This window comes from Callorhinchus milii, unplaced genomic scaffold (genome assembly GCF_018977255.1).
Source record: "Callorhinchus milii isolate IMCB2004 unplaced genomic scaffold, IMCB_Cmil_1.0 Scaffold12, whole genome shotgun sequence".
Taxonomy (NCBI): domain Eukaryota; kingdom Metazoa; phylum Chordata; class Chondrichthyes; order Chimaeriformes; family Callorhinchidae; genus Callorhinchus; species Callorhinchus milii.
This window is the reverse complement of record NW_024704753.1, coordinates 5669262-5689203: the sequence shown is the minus strand read 5'-3', so window position 1 is coordinate 5689203 and position 19942 is coordinate 5669262. Positions and strand designations below refer to the sequence as shown.

Sequence of the window (19942 nt, the reverse complement as noted above, 5' to 3'; positions counted from 1 at the left end):
CTGCTGCAACAAAATGCACCGAAAGGATTTTTATTGATTATCAATACCCATTAATCACAGAATCCTTTACTATATTAGACCTTATGAATGATTTCTTTATGATAACCGTACAATTTACCAGTATGCTAGCTGTTATAAGAACATAAGAACTTATAAGAACATTAGAATTTGCTAGGCAAAAGAGGACCAAGGTCCATCCAGTTTGCCTTCCACCATCCTGGCAGTCGCTTGACATGTCGTGTCCCAAGCTATATATTGTATCCCAAAATATTATTTTCTAACAGAAACCTATCTAATTTGTTCTTGAAACAAACAACACTTTGGTACTTTTCCAGCTAAGACTGTCCTACACATCACAGGTTTAATTAAGTTGTTTTAAAATACCTTCAATTTTAAATCAAAGCAATGACCTCCTTCCTCTCTCCACCACAGGCTGGAATTAACAACAAAATAGTTGCTGATTACCTCCCCCTAAAAACACTACACTTTTATAATATTTCAGTGGAGACACCAAACAATGTGAGCAGGTTAACAAACCAGGATGTGGAATTAGGAAAGAAGATTGCAGGGATCCAGAATTTGTTTAATGACTTGTGTAAAATTATTTCCGACCAACAGTAATAATAATAACCTTGCATTTGATATAGCGACTTATCATGTCTTCGAGACATCTCAAAGCTCTTCATAGAATATACTGTAAAGAAAATTGACTATATATTTTATGGGTGAAACGCACCCATATAATGTGGTACAATAATAAACCTGCACATCTAAAAGCACTGTGCAAACTTTCCTTGACTTGCTCATAACATTAATTTGTATTAAAACGTCATAACTCCCAGATTTGTAAAGAAAAGGAGGAATATGATTTTCCTAGTTTCCAAAAAATCTTGACAAATTGCTCATGATTTGTAACCCTGAAACAGTACCTTTTCCAGCGGCAAATCAGTAGAACTACCAGCAACCTTCCAACTATCAATAATTATTAGGGAGGAATAGTTCTTTGCAACAAATAATGTTATTGCATTATTCATGTGTGCTGCCTAGAGGCATTTAATGGTGCTATACGCTCAACAATTTGGATCAGTTCCATAATTTCAGCCATACCTCCTCTTAAATGGCTGAACTCTAGTGCTTAACATAGATTGGTTTGCGCACTGTAGGGGAGATATTCCACTTGGGTCTTGATTTACTTTATGTAGTAGTTCAGGGCATCTACAAATTAGCAAATTCTTGAATAAAGCCTAAATTTTGATGCTGATTTTCTATAACTTATTTTAAGAACTACAGAAAGCCAGGTTCAAAGTTAAGACTGAATTCGCCAAATTGTGGATGCTCCAAAAAGCTACAAAACAGAGCGCATCTTTGATCCAGGTGAAATGTCTCCTGCCGAGACCCTCTTCCACACATTCATCACATTCCAGGCTCGACTACGCAAACTCTCTGTTTGTCAGCCTCCCCAACTTCTCCCTCCACAGGTTGCAGATCATCCAGAACTCAGTAGCCCATCTCTCGCACCAGGCTCCGCGACCCTATCACCCCCATCCTCGCCGGCTACACTGGCTCACCATCACACAGAGGATTACAGTTCAAGATCCTGGTCTTCGCCTGCAAAGCCCTTCAAGGCCTTGCTCCTCCATACCTCAGTGACCTCCTAACTCCCTACCAATCTATCTGTTCCCTCTGCTCAGTGGGCGCTGGCCTGCTTCGCGTCCTCTGCTTTGCCTGCCCCACCATTGGAGGGCGGGCCTTCAGCCTTTCTGCCCCCACTCTCTGGAACTCCATCCCACAGTCCCTCTGCCTCACCCCCTCCCTTGCCTCCTTCAAGAACCATCTCAAGACTCCTCTTTGATCATTCCTTCGGTCACCCTTCTACCCCTACCTTCCCTACCCTCCACTCTAACCGATCCCGATCCCCAGCTCGGGTGTGGATCCCCGACTATCCAGTGCCTTGGAACGTGAAAGGCGTTATACAAATGTAATTTATTGTTGTGTATCTCTCCGTCATTTAACATCAATCCCTTTTGAAGACATTTCTGCTGATCCTTTCATGGCTTGTTATGTAACATTTTCAAGCCATTACAACCACTAGAATTAGGTACTAGTTCTAATGAGGGACATTATATAGAATCATAAAATCTTACAGCACAAAAGGAGGCCATCTGGCCCATCGTGCCTATGAAAGAGCTATCCAACTAATCCGACTCCTCCGTTCTAACTCCATAGACTCTACAATTTTTTCCTTTACAAATATCTATCCAGTCATAATAATAATCCTTCCATTTAATATAGTGCCTTATCACATCTTCAAGACATCTCAGAGCGCTTCACAGGTTATGCTGTAAAGTGAATTAACTGTATATTTTGTGGGCGACAACAGCAGCCAATTGTACACAGCAGTGTCCCACAAACGGTTGTGGATTGAGTTACCTTTTTTTAAATTTATTTTTTATTTGTTTGAAGAAAAGCAATCCGACAGTCGACTAACAACTGGGTACCTACTTATTGTTAGATAAACAGAGGCGTGTGGAGTAACAAAACTTGCCCAACATTTTGCCCTGCTGGGAATTGAACCCAGGTCTCTCGCTTGCTCTAACCACTGAGCTACAGGACTATACAATTCGCTTGAATTCCAGATCATAACAACTCTCTGGGTAAAAAAAATGTTTCTGCGTCTCCCCTTTGGTTCTTTTGCCAATTATCTTAAATATAATGTCCTTTATATGCAACAATCTCAACACTTCAGGCGCAACTAGTCAAACAGAGTCGTTTGTATCTCTTCAAAGTCAAGATACATAGGAGATACATCTTTTATCTTATAAAAACAGTAAAAGATAAACATTACCTTTATATTCTGAAGTGGAAAGCTACTGTGCTCATAGAAGATGTCAAGGAATCTGCCACTCCCAATGTGCTACGTTAGAAGATTAAACTCGTAAGAACTCACGGAAAATATTAACAATATAACTTTAATTATTCCCACTTTCCTAGTGTTTTAACGCATTTCTGAATGTAGCTAAACCACAGGAGTTCCAATTCCAATAATGCACCTCACGATTAAATTCTCCCAAAAGGGGTATCAAATTAACCTTTGTTTCTTTCCACTATTCCCCTGTGACTAGCGACCTCTGCCTACTTGATCCTCCAGGAGCTCTGGTCTCTACGATATTGTTACTGATAATTTTTCAACCTGTCATCTTTCTGACAACATTCTATTTCTGAATACGCGCTCCCGAAAGCCATTTTGGTTATTTATAACAGAGCTCATCAACTGCGCAGTTCAGCAAATTTTCCAATTAACAGTCCACTCAGTCATGCAATGACCTCTTTCCACATCTGCCTTCTCAATTTCCTGCTCCCTCTTTAGCCTACAAGCACTTAATTAATCTGAGATAACAAACTCTATGGAAGGAAAAGATCATTGATACATCTTCACTTCAGTCATCTAAAACGAACAATTATGGAGGCCGGAGTTCAACACTGTGCTTTTAGCCGGCAATCTCTTCTACAACTTCATACAAAACTCAAATCAAACATGGTTTGAACATTCACCAAAAGTTCCCAGTCCACAGCGAGCAAGAACTGCATATATCAGAATTCTATTACCAACAATTATCTTCATTGTTAACCTATTTGCAATAAAGGTTATGTGACATAGGTTTGTCAAAATGTGAGAAACTGAAACAGGCAGTTTTAATATCCGTATTCTGCTTTTAAATTTGTATATTAAGAATGTCAGCTATTAAGGATATCAATTGAACTTAATGAATATTAGTCCAATGTTGCTGTGAATGTTTCTGCAATTATACTTTTAATTTGACTTCATGTTAACTGTCCGTATAATGAAACTGTAACACCAGCCTCCTGGGTAGCTATTAAACGAACCAGAGAAACATATTTCAGTGAGGCTGAATTGTAACAGGGTGCTTCTTTGTAGTGATCATGCTGGGCTTTCTATTATAATGAAAATACATCTTCAGGAAGTGAGAAAAAGGGTGGTGAAGAGTGAATTCTGGGCTCAGAAGACAGACAGGGGGAACATGTTGTGTTATATTAATATAATTATACTATTGAATAACAGTCAACCTTATTCAGTAACAATTAGGAGGGTGGGGGAGTTATGATGATAATAATAATAATAATAATAATCCATGCATTTGATATAGCACCTTATCACGTTGTTGAGACGTCTCAAAATTCTTCACAGAACATACTGTAAAGTGAATTGATTGTATATTTTGTGGGTGAAACGTGTTGTACTGCTGAGGAATATTTTACACTAAATGATCATGAAACAGTCCTGAATTCTTCTATACAAGTACAAATTCATTGTTATTTAAATAATTTGGTTAATTTATTACTGCACTCTGTGTTTTTCTATTGGGATGCATTTAGGGTTCACTTCCCTACTTATTTGCAAGCACGGACATTTGTCTGACTACTCAATAAGAAATAAAATTTAAAAGATAAAGGTTTTATCTATATTAAAACCAAATACTGGTTTCTGGGAAAATCAACCGAAGAGGAAGACTATGATCTTGGTGCAAGAAAGGTTTACCAGGATATCTGAGTCCTTGAAACAATTCCTGGCAGCGAATTATGCTGAAAAGTTGTTTGAATGCCACTTGCTTCCTTTCCCTCCTTAATAATAATAATAAAGAGCTAAACAAATTCTGAAATTAAGTCTAAATTTCTTCTCTTGGCTCGAATACAGTTTGCAGAAAGCATGTGATTCTTTAAATGCCCAAGTAATGTTTGAAGGACTGCAAGGTGAAGAGACTGAGCCAGGGAAACCCAGCACCTCCTTATGAAATGCACAATAAACGGCTGAAGGGTCCTGGTAAATACTACAGGTAAGGAAATGAGATTACATTTAATCCACTGATTTTGACACAAATAATTATCCAGGCTTCAAAGTAGTTAACTTCAGTTTGCAATGCATAATTCGGACAATCCAGCACCTACCTGCCCATTAAGAAATTGTGTCATGTGACGTTTTCTCTGTATATATGTACGAATTGGGATCTTAATAGATGGCGATTTTTAACTTGGAATCCAAGTGGGGACTCCATGTATTCGGAAGTATGTTACACACTTTACACTGACTCGAGGGAACACTATACTAAAAGGAGTTCACATAAATCACACTGGCGTGATGGACGTCCGGGTTACTCATCTAAGAAAATTGCCACAAATGAGCCCTCACCATGTCCCATGTGATTGACCTTCAATTTAATCTAGAAACAGAAAAAAAAGTGGAATCAGAATGATTTACAAATGTGTGTAAAGCTAAGCAAACTTCACCCTTCATCCTTTCATTTGATACAGCACATTTCACGTTGTGAGGACATCTCAAAACGTTTCACAGGATTTACTGTAAAGTTGGCGATTGCGCATTCTGTGGGTGAAATGCTTGTGAATCTTGCAGAACACATTAGCTCTGCTGCTACAAAAGAACACCCACTGGGTGCACACACTGAGAGAGAACATATGAGAGAACATACAGGATAGTAGTTTCATGTAGCAGTGGGAAGCGATGCTGGGAGAAACTACTGAGTCACACTAGGAAACCCGCACAATGAAAACGTTTGCACTTGACCCCAGTGGTGTAGAGATCAGGTACTTCATCAAACGTCCTGTTATACCACGTGGAGCTGAGAGAACTTCATAAATCACACTGGGCCAAATCCAGAACATTGAGGGATTTTGTGCATTGGATGATCAACCTCTGCTGATATTCAGAACAACAGCAAAAATAATCAATCATTCACAGGGACAGGGTGAAATTTCCCCTAATACTCCCTGGATTGCCAAAAGACAAACAAAGACATTGCAAGCACCCATGTTTCCACTGATCATTGAGTGGTTCTGAATGGTGTTAAATTTGTATTGCTGCTTAAAACTGCTTGTAGCATACAAAATACACAGTCACTCCACATTACAGTATATGCTATCAAGCACTTTAGGACGTCCTCCCATACATGACAGGCACTATATCAAATGTAAAGGTTGTTTTTCAACTACCGCCTCCTGAGAGGTGCTGAAGGTTTATTTTTCTCAGGCCAAACATGGTTGAATCATTGAAAGCAAGAAAACAATTGACTTTTTTCACGGAGGTTTGATCTCGTTTTTCCCCCTCCCCAAGTATTGTCAGTACATAAATGGACTGACAGCACAAGACGTAAACCACCAGTGAAGGCTGAAAAGATGGCCGTCAAAATTTATCAGTGTCACAGTGGTTCTTTTGAGATTCCAGCCTGACTAACTTTTTATTTTATTTTATTTTACGTAGTTCCCGTGAAACTCTGGTATATACATAGGAGCAGGGTGAGCAAATTGTCCTGCTTACAGTGAGTATCATATGGGATTCCTTGGAAATATGGGAAAACTGATGATCCAGCCACACATGTAAGGAAATAGAGCCACAAAACTTTAAGCTTTAGGATATGGCAGAAGAGTCCTGTAGCTCACTGGTTAGAGCACTCAGCTCGCAAATGAGAGACGTGGGTTCAATTCCCGGTAGGGCGAAATGTTGGGTGAGTTTCCTTACACCACAAGCCTCCGTTTACCTAGTAGTAAGTAGGAACTCGGTTGTTAGTCAATTGGCGGATTTCTTTTCCGGGGTAATAGTACTTAAAAAAATAATAATTTGGTCATTCAATCCACAACTGTTTGTGGGACACTGCTGTGCACAAATGGCTGCTGCGTTTCGCCCACAAATACACAGTCAATTCACTTTACAGTATATTCTGTGAAACATTTTGAGACGTCGAGAAGACGTGAAAAGCGCTATATCAAATGCAAGGATTATTATTAATATTATAAGAGACAGAACAAGCTAAAGTGTGGTGAATACAGAATCCCATTTTGTTTCAGTTTTCCCTAATAATGCAAAGGTACCTCGCTTCTTCAATAAAGGGAAACAATAGCTTGATATTCCTCACAATGTCTTACTGAAGGATTAGTACTGGGACTGTTGGGAGCATATAATGTATTCATAGGATGATGCTCATTTTTATGACATTCACCTTCCTGTGCAGTAGTGATGGTAAGTGGATCTATCTCAAGAGGTTTGCTTTATTTCTGTTTAAGATTGGAGGAATATTTGTATCTCTTGCCTCATCTGGGAGGCAAGGTGTGATTGTGTTTGTGGGTAGGGGGAGTATTCCAAAAAGGGAATCAGTTACTTTAGGGAAGTGCTGTGTAATGTGGGCAATATCTCATGTTGAGGCATGCACTTGCGATGATTGGCAAGTAATAGAGAAAGGTTTACGTGCTTCAGTTGCTCAATAATCACTCAAAATGCAACAAACAGAACAGACTGAAACTGATTATGTCCAGCTCTCAGAAACACAGCCAATAGCACAGCTAGCTTAACCCTTCACTAGATATTGCTTCCAACTCTAAGGTTTTCCTCCGCAGCATGTTATTATCCTACATGAAGTTACACGATGCACCTACATAAATGCTAATCCTCCATGCTAGGCACTTGCCATTTTTGAATACTTTTGAAGATAATGGCTCATCACGTTGCTGTAGTTTCCAGGTCAGAGAGGTAGGAGGGGGCGAGGCCATGGATGACCTAAAGGTGAGGACGAGGATCTTGAACCCGATCCTCTGGGGGATGGAGAGCCAGTGGAGTCGGGCGAGGGTGGGAGTGATGGGGTTACCGAGCCTGGTCCATGAGAGTACACAAGCTGCAGAGTTTTGGATGATCTGCAGCTTGTGAAGGGAAGAGTTAAGACATTACGAAGACATGATAAGGTGCTGTATCAAATGCAAAGATTATTATTATTATATTTTCTCTGTTTTATAGTCTCAGACCATTTTCTCTGCTGATGGTCTAAAGAGATGGGTAGGCAACTAGACATCTGAAAGTTTTCACCAATGTCGCAAGGAATTAGTGAAATATCAATATTTCTTTGCTCCCATCTGCTTAGTGCTGTACATGATATGTTGTGCAAATCACTAGCTGAAGCCTTGAGTATAAGGGCCAGGATGTGAAGTGGAGAATCCTATTCTCTGAATCGGTGCACTAACATATTTCAACATTGGGTCATTGATTTTCAAATTGTGAATATTTTTGTTCTGCAATTACAATGCACATTTTAGAAGAATAAACACAGTTGTTTTGCAAAGTCAAACATTATAATGATAACAGCCACTTTGGAGCCCACTCTGAAGCCCACGTAAAATAGTATTGTTGGTGCACAGCAGCACTGGACTGTGTTGGAGAAGATATTATACTTGGCATTTAATATTCATTGTGTGGTGCCTAATTTTGTGCAGTAACAATGAATAAAATATCTGTTTTAGCCCAGAGCCACTAAGATTTTTCACTTGCAACTGCAGTGTGACAAGTGGCAATAATAACATTCAGCTCCCAAAATTATCAATAACCAGCCAGATGGAATTTTGTCTCATCTGAAGGACCTGACCTCCGACAAGGCAGTGCCCCCCTAGTACTGCACTGGAGTGCCAGTCTAGACTGTGTCCCAACCTGGTCCTTGAACACATTAACCTTGTGACTCAGAAGTGAGATTGCCAGCAACTGAGCCAGGCTGACACTTTAACATTGAGTGTAATAAATTACTAATATTTAAAACATACGTTATTAAATGCCGGTTACATTTAAAAATGTGTGCAGAACTATAAGTATGAATATCTTCACAAATCATATATTACTGCAGCATATTAGAACAATCGGAGTGTTACTGTAAATCCCAATTCATGAAAAGTACCTTTTTTAAATGAGCTATTTGCTCAAGGAGTTTTAGCTTCTATAAATATTTCAATGCACACAATAATAATGATATACAAGGACGTATATTATTGGTGAATAATGCTTGCTTGATTTAATTTATAAAAGTGAACTGCATGAAGCTCCAAAGTGCTTTGGTAACAAACAAAAATAACTGCACTTGATAACCATGACTTTGGATCATTTGAAATGAATTGCACAGTATTTTCAAGTGTTTTGATATTTTATCAAAAAACACTTAATCAGACCGAGAAACATCTTGATATTCGGGCAAATCATCTGTTCTGCAGTAAATTTGTTTCACATTCGTAATTTAATGCATTAAGAATTTGTTTACCAGGCAGAAAGTAGTTCAGAAAAATACATTTAGAGTCTGGGAGATAGTGCTTCAATGTGTTTTTCACTGATATTAAGGAGTAATATGCAGTGAACAGTGGCACTTTGTCAACTCTTGTGAAGAATTTCATAATTTTTCACCTCTGAACCTCAACACAATGTTAAACATTCTGTCATGTGAGGGTACTTTGAAAGGGGAATTTGAATTTGAATTGACAGCCTTTCAAATTGATCAAAATTAAAATAATACAAAGAAAGAATGTAATTGTTTTTATAGCTCCTGATCACAATGAAAGGTCTTAAAATACATCACAGATGATTACTGTCAAGTATGGTGGCCATATTTGTATGCAACAGTGGCAGCTACTTGTGCCAGCAATGAGCTTCAAACAGCCAACAAGATAAATGATCAATTAACCTAGAGGATAGTTGGCCAGGACTATTTCAAGTAGTATAACAGGATTGTTTATGTCCATCTGATTCCACGAATACAGAACCTTGTTGATCTCAGTCATTTCACTCAATTCAGTAAAGCACTAACTCAAACAATAGAACTCACCGAATTGACACCTAGTTGGTAGGTGTTAAAATGTTTTGGCAACCTTTTGACTTGTGCTTCTGCTGCAAATGGATGCAGTACGTTATGCCACCAGATTGCATTCACCATCAAAATGTAAGCATTAAGCAAGCGCATGTTCCAAACCACAGCCCTGAGAATAATATTCCAAAGTAATCCTTATATTATTCCTCTCCTCGATAATCTTTTTACGGTGATATAGATGTCATGGGCTAATCCTTTGCTCTGGGCAAAGACGTACAAACAGAAAGGCTGTACTTGATAAAATTAATAGACTGTGTTAACATGTTCTTTTTGGAATTAAATACAGCTAAATACAGGTAAATACAGATACCTCGTCACATGGATAGTAATCAACAAGTGGAAGGATTACCAGGAAGGATATTTGAGAACTGGACATTGGACTTATTTAAGAAACTTCTTGATGTCTTGTCGAGTTGGAATTCTGCAAGGATGCGATATTGTGGGCTAAATGATCTTCCTTCCCCACATATCTCTCCTGGCATGAAAAAAAGAATGGGTCAGGCCAATAACTAATAGTAGAACCTTGCTACAAGGGAAACCTGGCTGTTAGTTGATTGGCGGATCGTTTTTCTGGGGGTAATCACTAGTCCGGAGGTAATAACTTTCAGCGCCTTGGGACATCCTCCCAACGTGAAAGGCACTTTGCAAACATAATGTTGTTGTAATAATTCCTCAAAAAAATTTAGTCACTCAATCCACAACCGATTGTGCAACACTGCTGTTTACAATTGGCTGCTGCATTTTACCCACAAAATATACAGTCAATTCAATTTACAGTATATTCCGGGAAGCGCTTTGAGACGTCTTGAAGACGTGATAAGGGGCTATATCAAATGCAAGAATTATTATTATTATTACATTTCGTGCCAATGCGATGGTGTATCAATGATACCAAGCTTTAGTGACTCGCCTCCACTGAATGCCTCAGCACAGTTCGAGAGCAACATTAACACTGGGATTCTCATTTAAGTAAAATGGAAACATATGAAATCAAAAGACTCGAGAACTTTAAAAACTGTGCGGTTTCATGGAGGTTCATTCAGTAGTATTATGAAAACACAATTGAGTTCCAGCAGTGAAATTAGGTTTGGAAAATGTGCAAACTATTATAAATCATTGAAAACACTGTCAGCTTTCATACCATATCCATTATTGTGATAACATACAAACGTGGAAGTTTATGAATTTTGTACAGATAAAACTACAGATACAATTACGGTTTCTGTCTGTATTTGACAAAAAAATATTATGGCGAAGCAGCTAAATGTGTTACGTGTAGAATCTTAAAGAGGCACGGTCTATTGTAAATAGCTTGGGAAATAAAACTTTGTTTACCCAGTACTGTAACATTATGCCACAATTTGCATCAAAACAAGCCACTAAACATCAATTTACAGCAATATATTGCACTGCTCTTCCTCACTCTGAGGTAAAATGTTTTTTTTAAGAGAGATTTCAAGGCCAAGGATTACAAACTAACTATTTACAAGGCTAAAAACAAACGATTTTTGCCTCCTTTCTGCAAAAACAAAAACAGGAATTGCAATTTCAGTAACACAATACTGAAATGATCTGTCTGGAAACGTAAATGTACGAATCATTTATTTTTTAATAAGTCATTTAGATTCTTACATAGCTAATCGTTTGGAATAATGTAGCATTTGATGAAAAAAAATTAAGTTTCTTTTTAATAGGTCTAATCTTCTGCTGTCAGATGTGCATATCTTGTATACTCCCTACCTTTAGATTATTGAAGCAAATGCATTTCTCTGTGGGGTATAGTGGAAAGCATGACTCCCGCTGGTTTATTTTTTTAAAAAGCAGGCTAGAAAAGCTTATTTTAGCCTTTAATGTCGCGCATCAAAACATTCATTGAGAGATTAAACTTTCAGTTTCAATGTAATGCAAGATTTAAATGGAATATTAGAAAACTGAAGCATGTTATTTAGCAGGCATTAAATCTGCAGTATTGCTTGTTGTACAATACATTGGGTGTCATCATAACCTGTCGGAGCTGAGTACATCACATCAATCTTTTAAAGGCAATTAAAGAACACAGCTCACCAGAAATAATAGCCTGTACTGAAAATGATTATTTTCACATAAATGCTGAACTCTTCATGTTCATCGCAATGTTTCAAACAAAGTTTCTGCAAATTCCCTTCATAAGTATTTCTTTGAGTGGGAAAAATACTTTTCATAACACAAGAGACAAACCTTTTTTTCCTTGTGTTATTAACTGCTGGAATTATTCAGATAAGAATGAGAGAATACATTGAGAACATGATAATAAAAGCGTTCCAAGTACTAAAATTAAGAGCACAAGATGCTATCCTGCATAAAGGGTGCTATAACAATCCAAGTTGTTGGTGCTGTGAACACATTCACTACATAATTTTCTCACCTTAAAACATCAATTCCTTTGGGGTAAGAAGTCTGAGATTGGCCTTTCCTTTTCCCAGGAGTGATGCCATGTTGTGCTTCTCTAGGAAATGTGGGCTGGTTGGTAATTATCGCTTGTGTTTTCAAGGGTATCAGATGGGGCTGTGGATCCTGACACGAGTGGTGACCATGTTGTGGCTCTGATCATTGACCAAACCTGCTGGCAGTGGAGGGGAGGGGCAAGGCGGAGGGACTGTGGGATGCAGTTCCAGAGGGCCTTGACTCTAGCCAACATGCACCTAATACTTGCATGAATTAGGTAACCTGGTGTGTCACTTTGGAAAAATAATGCACTCTGCTCCAGTCAAGGGGGACCCTCCATGTATAGCTGGCTTGCACACATGGAACTCAGAGTCTGGTTTAGATACTCTTAAGCATAGTGATCGGTTTGTTCATATATCAGGCACTTGGCTGATCAAAGTAAACATTGCTATTTATAATCAGTTTTCAACCTTATAAGGGAAGGTTCTGACATCGATTTAGCAGAAGACAACTGTAAAAAAGGTAAAGTGATATAAGTGAGACATGTAAATATAGACTTTGGAAGGTGTATTTTACTAATCTGAATATGGCACTTGTCGACAAGTGTTTTCACCATGTCTTGAGGCAGCTTATCTTTTAGTTCAGTCTGGTTGATAAACCTACAGAATGTGTTGTGTTCTGGACACTATTAGTGCCCTTGAAGCTCCTAATAATTTCAATAATTTATTTGCTTGACTCAGGTTCATAGAAATATTATTTTAACTTTGTAGGACTTGAGCAGTGAGGATGTGTCTGGACTACTTTGTGGAATCCTAGCTACCTGATCTTCAAAAGGACACTGATGCATTGAAGAGGTTTCAGTGAAGAATAACAGAATAATAATTAAAAGTCTCAAGAGTGTAAGGAAGGTAAGACGCTCATAGAATTAACTCGTACACTGGGAAATAGATGAACAACGATAGTAAAACTGAACTAAGTCCATAGAAAGTAAGAATATATGCTTAATGTATACTCAAATGTAAATGAGTGATTACAAAAAGATCTGTCATAATCCTCACATTAGTAATATGGATATATGTTTAATTTAATGCCGTTTATAGTCTCTCTAAACTGTCCTTTTCTGAATAAAACACACGACAGAACCAACCCTCCTCTGTCTTCTCTCCCCTCCTGTAGCTTTGGCAAACCAACCTCAATCAACATCCAGAAAGAAAAACTATTGGGATAAGAGGTAAGAGGCCCATACTTCAGCAAGTATAATCCTGTTTAAGAGTAGAGTAGAGTTCAGGGATACTGAACAAAATGAATTCTAGCTGAACTTTTCCAGATGACTAAACATTCAAAGATATTAATTTGGATTATGACAGATGGCTGCTAGAAAAGACAGTCTCTCTTTTATTCCTAATGAATAACCATCCAATCTTGAGATGTTTTTAACTATAGAATTTGGGAATAACAGCATGAAGTTCAACAAATCAGACGAGCTGCAAGGAAATAGCACTGAAGCATTCACATGGGCTGCTCTTGGGAACTAAAAACAATAAAAACAGATCTCATTTATTTTTCAACCACATCCATATAAGTTTAAGTATTTTATTTGTATTTTGGAAGACTTTTGTTACAACAGCAATAGGTGATACAGATTTGTATTCACATACTTGCACTGATATACTCCGTTTCACAATCTTGTTTAAACCTACCACCACAAATGCATTAAAGCCACCAAAGGGTGAACAGACTTTGAAAGTGGTTTTTGTAGTTTGATGAAAATGCATTTCACAAAAAGAAAATGACCAGCGACAACAGGAAAAAAAACATATTTAAAATATGAGATTGATGGATTCTATTTTTTCCCCCACTGGAACCTGACATTAATGTAGATCGCCCACTCATTTACTAATGTGTGCCTATCTTCAGGCTGAGCCAAACCCGACCTGACTTTCCTTGCAGTGTTGGAGGTTAAAGGCTTTCAAGAGCGTTCCAATCTGATTAAGTGTGTGTCTGTTGCTGTACAATCAGTGGTGCTATTTTAATCCATCTTAAGGCGAAGGCAAAGGCTGAGCTCTCTTCACATCATCTTGCAATTGTTAAAGATTATAGAGATGCCTATGAAAAGAACTATCTTGTGCAACTAGATTTCTCAGACATAGACAATTTATTTTAAAAAATGGAAAACAAATGATCTAAGTTGCGTAAAAAGGGAGGCTAGTCACAGTGATTGTTGAATTGAACATGTGTGGGTGCTCAATGTGCAAGTCATTATATTTGTATAAAGTGTGCATTTGAAGTTCTGTAAAACGATCCCTGATAAATCCTCTGTAAAAATGTACGTATTGACACTTCCATATATTATTTTGGTTATTATCTTTAGTAACCATAGAAAATTAGGACTAAATTTAGTGGAAACTAGTAATTTGGCAAATACATTATGAAGAAAGTTTGCTTGAAGGTATGTTCCTTCAAAAGGTTATTTGTGAGGAACACTAGCAACAGCCTTTTTAGCTGCATCTTCCAAGTCGATGGCAGAGGTGATTGGCAGACCGCTTTCACTCAAGATACGCTTGGCTTCGTGAACATTGGTTCCTGGAAACACAAAGGGAACAGACGGTGATGGATGACAGTTAAAAAATTAAACCAACAAGTATTCACCATCCCACCCACACCCCCCCCCCCCCCCCCCTCCCCACAAGGATAGGATTTGCAGATTAAAGTGGGATCCAAATCTCAATCAGACTTTTATTCAACATAAACAAAGAGCATTGCTTTGTTAAAATTGCTGCTGGACTGAAAGCTGGAAATCTATGCTAATCATATCTCTGGAACCTTCAGCATAAGCTAGAAATGTAGTGATCATTGAAAATGAGGAGCAATTGCACTGAGCATGCAAGCTATGTGCAAGAAGAGCTCCTGTCACTTCCTTCATGAACGGACATCAGCAGTACTTCCTGCAGGAAATGGGAAAGTGGGGAAATAACATGGCTGCAGTGTTGATGCTCTTGTGAGGTTGTAGTTTGAGTCACAATGGGATCCATCTATTTCCCATTGCAGCGCCTTGGGATGTCCTCCCGATGTGAAAAGCACTATACAAAAGTAATTTTGTTTTTGTTGACAGAGTAACAATTTAATTTGCCGATGGATCTGCAAGTTAATTAGACTGTCCTGTTTGAGGGCCAAAAGAAAAATGTTGGTCAGTGCGCTCAAACCCTTAATTGGACTTGATTGACCCCAAAGTGCTTGGTCTCCTCATATTCCATGTGTTTCTCATACTGTGCATGAGGTTGATCTACAGCTGCACCTAAGCCAGCATACATTGAGGTGCAATGCCACAAACACTTAAGTGGTGCCTTTAAGATCTTAATGCAACAGAAGAGCACAGATACGACCTCCTTACTACCCCATCTACAATTTCTTTCTAGCAGTAGATAAGGTGAGGCAAGAAACAGAAAGGGAGCTTCCCAGCCAACTTGGATGTTCTGGTATCTGGCACACTCGTATCATAGTCAAGTATGAAGTCATGGATGAATATAAGGGTCAAGAGATAGTGAAGCATACACCATTCATACAGCCTCTATTTGCATATGTTTTCTGACAGATTTGATACGGTTTGAGACTTGGCTCCAATAATCCACTTTCTCATTATTATCCTTCAAACCATGAATATGAACAATGGGAAGTTGTACAACTCAGTTTTCTGTGGCAGGCATTCAACTCAAGCGGGATATATGTAACATGTAACAGTGGTTTTCCTTCTAGTTGCTTGACATTGCCTTTTCGTATTTCTCGATCCTATTATTTTTAGAGCTACTTCTTGGTGAATTACATGTGAATTTGGGTGTAGCTTCTTTCTTTGAGTCAGTTCCACCGAGAGTGCAACACAAATCACTAACATTAACTCATCTCATTTTAACATTGTCCAAATAAACAATATACAACATTTCTCATTTGAGAAATAACCTAGGTGTGTGGCTTTAACAAGTTCCCAAAGCTAAAATATATTTGCTTGAGGAGAGCAAAAAGGCTCAGCAATAAAGCTATCAACAAAATGACACAACTCAGTCTGGGATGAATCAGGACAGCGTCTCTGCCTATCTACGACTGTTGGATTTCTGTTGCGTAAAAAGGCATCTCTTCCACAACCCGTATGACTTGGAACAAGATATGTTCCACTTGCAGTCTCAAGCACCTCATCGTACTGGAAAGGATGATACAACACCCAATAAGAAGTGAGAGGGTAAAAAGAACAGTAGTAAATATCACAAAATACATTCCGAGAATAAAAATAAAATTTCAGTCAGTCTCAATTGGCTCACATGAAATGGCTCACATGAATAAGATTTGATTAAGCAAAAAAGTCAGCTGTCAATCACAGGTTTGTTGAAACAATATGAATTTAGTGCTTTAGTTGTTACTCAGACTCATGTGGAATCTTCCTGAATCTGCATTAGCCACTGGAAAATAAGCGAAGTGTAACAAGCCCACCTTTGTGGGGACTTTCAAAGGACAGTGGACCTTTGAAGAATTCGGCTCCTGTGATTGAAGATCAGGCATGAAGGAAGCTAAGGTGGGAGGGGATAAAAACTTCAAAGTTCAGTGAAATGAACAAAGCCTTAAGATTCTGTCAATTTGTTACAGCACTGATGGAAACATTTTGCAGAAGGAGTTTCTAAATTTCAATGCAATAAAGTATTTTGTTCCAATAGACCTTAGATTTATTGCTTGGCAAGTGAACACTCTGAAAACTAATTTAAGAGATCATTTCTGCATGATAGGCTGCAGTCATTGACATTTAATCCTGGATTATTTTTTTAAATAAAGCTTAACTTGCACTTGAATATTTTGTTCATATAATGATCCCAGGTTGACATAAAACACAATATAGCAAATATACTTTTGAAATTGTATTTTACGTTTCTAAATACTATTGAGTAAATATATATAAATATATACACATTTCACTTACTGTATTTTAACTATAGATTTAACAGCACATTTGTGTGTATATCTACTCAGTTCCCCTACTTCCCAAATAAAGCTACACATAACCCTGACTTCACAATAAGATACATTTCAAAATCAACACCCCCAAAATTCTAATACATAGGATCAGAGTTGTAAAGGCGAATTTAAAACACCAAATCTGCAGAGGTTAATCCGCAGCTGGAATGTGTTACAAGAAAGGACAGTTGAGGCCAAAACACAAGACTCATTTGAGAAACAGTTTAATGCCATGATGGGTTAATGGTATGGTTCACCCTCTGAAAGGACAAAATCAATTGGGATGAAGGATCTTCTGCATATAAATAATTCTTGATCTTGTTCAGAAGTTTCCTTCTTAAGAAAGTCAATACATATGGGTAAAATGCCAAATAGGTACTGTAAGACTTAAATGCCAATCCATCAAGTTTCACATTAACCTACTTATAATGTATAAGTAAATGCGCAACACAAATGTAATTATTGATTCAAAACTCTGAGTCCCATATAGACTGTGTCAATAATAGATATCCTGTTTCATCATGACTTTAATCTCGGTTCCCTTAGATCGTTCACAGCACAGAAACAGCCTTGGTCAAAGTGCCAACTGACATTTTGTCCATCTGCAACCAAAGCTCCCTCTGTCTCCTCGTTCTCCTTGACCCCTCTGCGGCCTTCGACACTGTCGACCATTCTATCCTCCTCCACCGCCTCTCCTCTCAGGGCTCTGTCCTTTCTCCTTTTCGATATCTATATGCTCCCTTTGGTAAGGCCGAGAAGCAGGGAGTTGGCGTGTCGAACCTTCTGTCTCTCTGCCTCATCGCTCCCTCATCCACAGACATGGGGTCAACTTCCACATGTATACGGATGACACCTAAATTTATCTCTCTATCTCCACGCTCGATTCCAGGACCACTACTGTCCTGACAGAGCTCCACATCTCCAGGCACTGGCAGCATCACCATCCATGGAAGCACACTCCACCTCCCTGAGTCAGTCCGGAACAATAGCGTCTTGTTTGACTCTCAACTGTCCTTTCTACCCCAGATCCGTGCCATGACCTACTCTGCTTTCCCCCACCTCCGCAACATCGCCCAGCTCCGGCACGGCCTCTCCCCTCAGGCCGCTAAGACCCTCATCCACGCATTTGTTACATCTTGGGTCGACTACGCTAACTCCCTGCTTGTCGGCCTTACCAAATTTTTCCTCCACAAGCTGCAGATCCTCCCAAAGTCTGCAGCTCATCTTCTCTTCCGCACCAGGCTCCGTGAACCTGCCCAATTGTTGACTTCACCCACCCACTCTGTGCTCTGGGGAATGTCCTCACCCCCACTCTCGCCCGGCTCCACTGGTGCCCCATCCCCCAGAGGATAGAGTTCAAAATCCTCATCCTCGACTTCAAAACCCTCCAGGGCCTTGCTCATTCCTACCTCTGTGACCTGCTGACACCATATCAATCTGTTTGTTCCCTCCGCTCAGCAGGCTCCTAACCCTGCCCGGCCCGCAGCACTAGCACCATTGGAAGTCGGGCCTTCCGTCTCTCTGCCCCCACCATTTGGAACTTGCTCCCTCCACCGCCTCCTTCAAGGCACGACTTTAGACCCTCCTCTTCTACCACCATTCTACCCTGACCCTCCCTGCCCTCCACTCCTCCTGATCCTGCTCGGGTCCAAATCCCTGACTGACCAGCGCCTTCATCCTCTCAATGTGAAAGGCGCTATACAAATATAATTTGTTGCTGTTGTTTCTCTATAATCTATGCTACAATAGGGTCCATTTTCAAAACCAAATGATTTTTTTGAAAAACAATTTCTCAGGAGGAAGCGGACTTTATAGTAAGTGATCATTTAGGTTTTAATTAAAAAATTGAATTAATTTTGGTCTTTTAATGACATTATATAACAGGATCCCAAAATTAGCATTTCCATCCGAGTGATATCTACGAATTAAGCAGAAATTGTAATATTTTCCAGAAATTGGCAATGTTGTAATAAAATGTATAAGGTATTAAACAGCACTTGAACACATAATTATTTAACATTAGAATATACACTTCTCCACACCACGCAGCTAACTGCTAAAATGCAATAAAGCATTTCGTGCTCATGACAATGTGTTGAGCAAACGCACTGCGGAAGTTGCATTTTGCAGGTTTGTCGTATGGCACTTTGGAACTGCCTGAATGTTGTGTCTGCTACGTTTCCCTAACTGAGACTAATTTGCTTATTGAGCAATTTGAAATCAGTAGAGCAATTTTTTGAACACCAAAGTTAATCACACAATAATCCTAACTGAACTTGTATTAAGCGAATAGATAAGTATGAGAAATGTAGTGTGGCAACATTAATAACAGGTCCAGCATCTTGTTGTTATAGAACAACTGACAATACAATAGGACTGAGATATATATTCAGATATATTGTACCTTGGCCCTTCATATAACACTCATTACTTATATCTTCCTCACTGATATAGGAAGCACATAAACATTCTGCTAGAACTTGACCTTTGCTATAACTTTTCTTGTAATATTTAAAGATAGCATTTGAGAGATGTATAGCATTGGCTTCATTTAAGCCATTCATCTGAATTTGTAACAAGTCACAAAAGGAATGCTAGACAAATCTAAAGGCAGTCAGTTGTTCCTTCTAACTAATCTATACTTAATTTATTCTGAATTTCTTATTTTCAACCATCACTACTATCTGTATACACAGCTAAATTAGTCTGACCACTTTTCTACCATAAAATAGTCACTGCAACATAATTTCAGGAGATCATGGAATATCCCAGGCAATAAGATAAAACCTACTGCAGGAATTTTGAAGAAACTTTTTGCAGATCTT

At 38.7% G+C, this 19942-nt stretch overlaps 1 protein-coding gene across 2 annotated transcripts in view; it reads right to left on the bottom strand.

Moving 5' to 3' along the window:
* Positions 1-13701: 13701 nt before the first annotated feature.
* suclg2 (succinate-CoA ligase GDP-forming subunit beta) overlaps positions 13702-19942 on the bottom strand; it is a 143593-nt gene continuing 137352 nt past the window's right edge. For both annotated transcript variants that reach the window (XM_042339477.1, XM_042339478.1), the window contains exon 11: positions 13702-14705. In XM_042339477.1, coding sequence (XP_042195411.1) covers positions 14590-14705 — 116 coding nt within the window. In that variant the 3' untranslated portion in view covers positions 13702-14589. The remainder of the gene's footprint in view (positions 14706-19942) is intronic.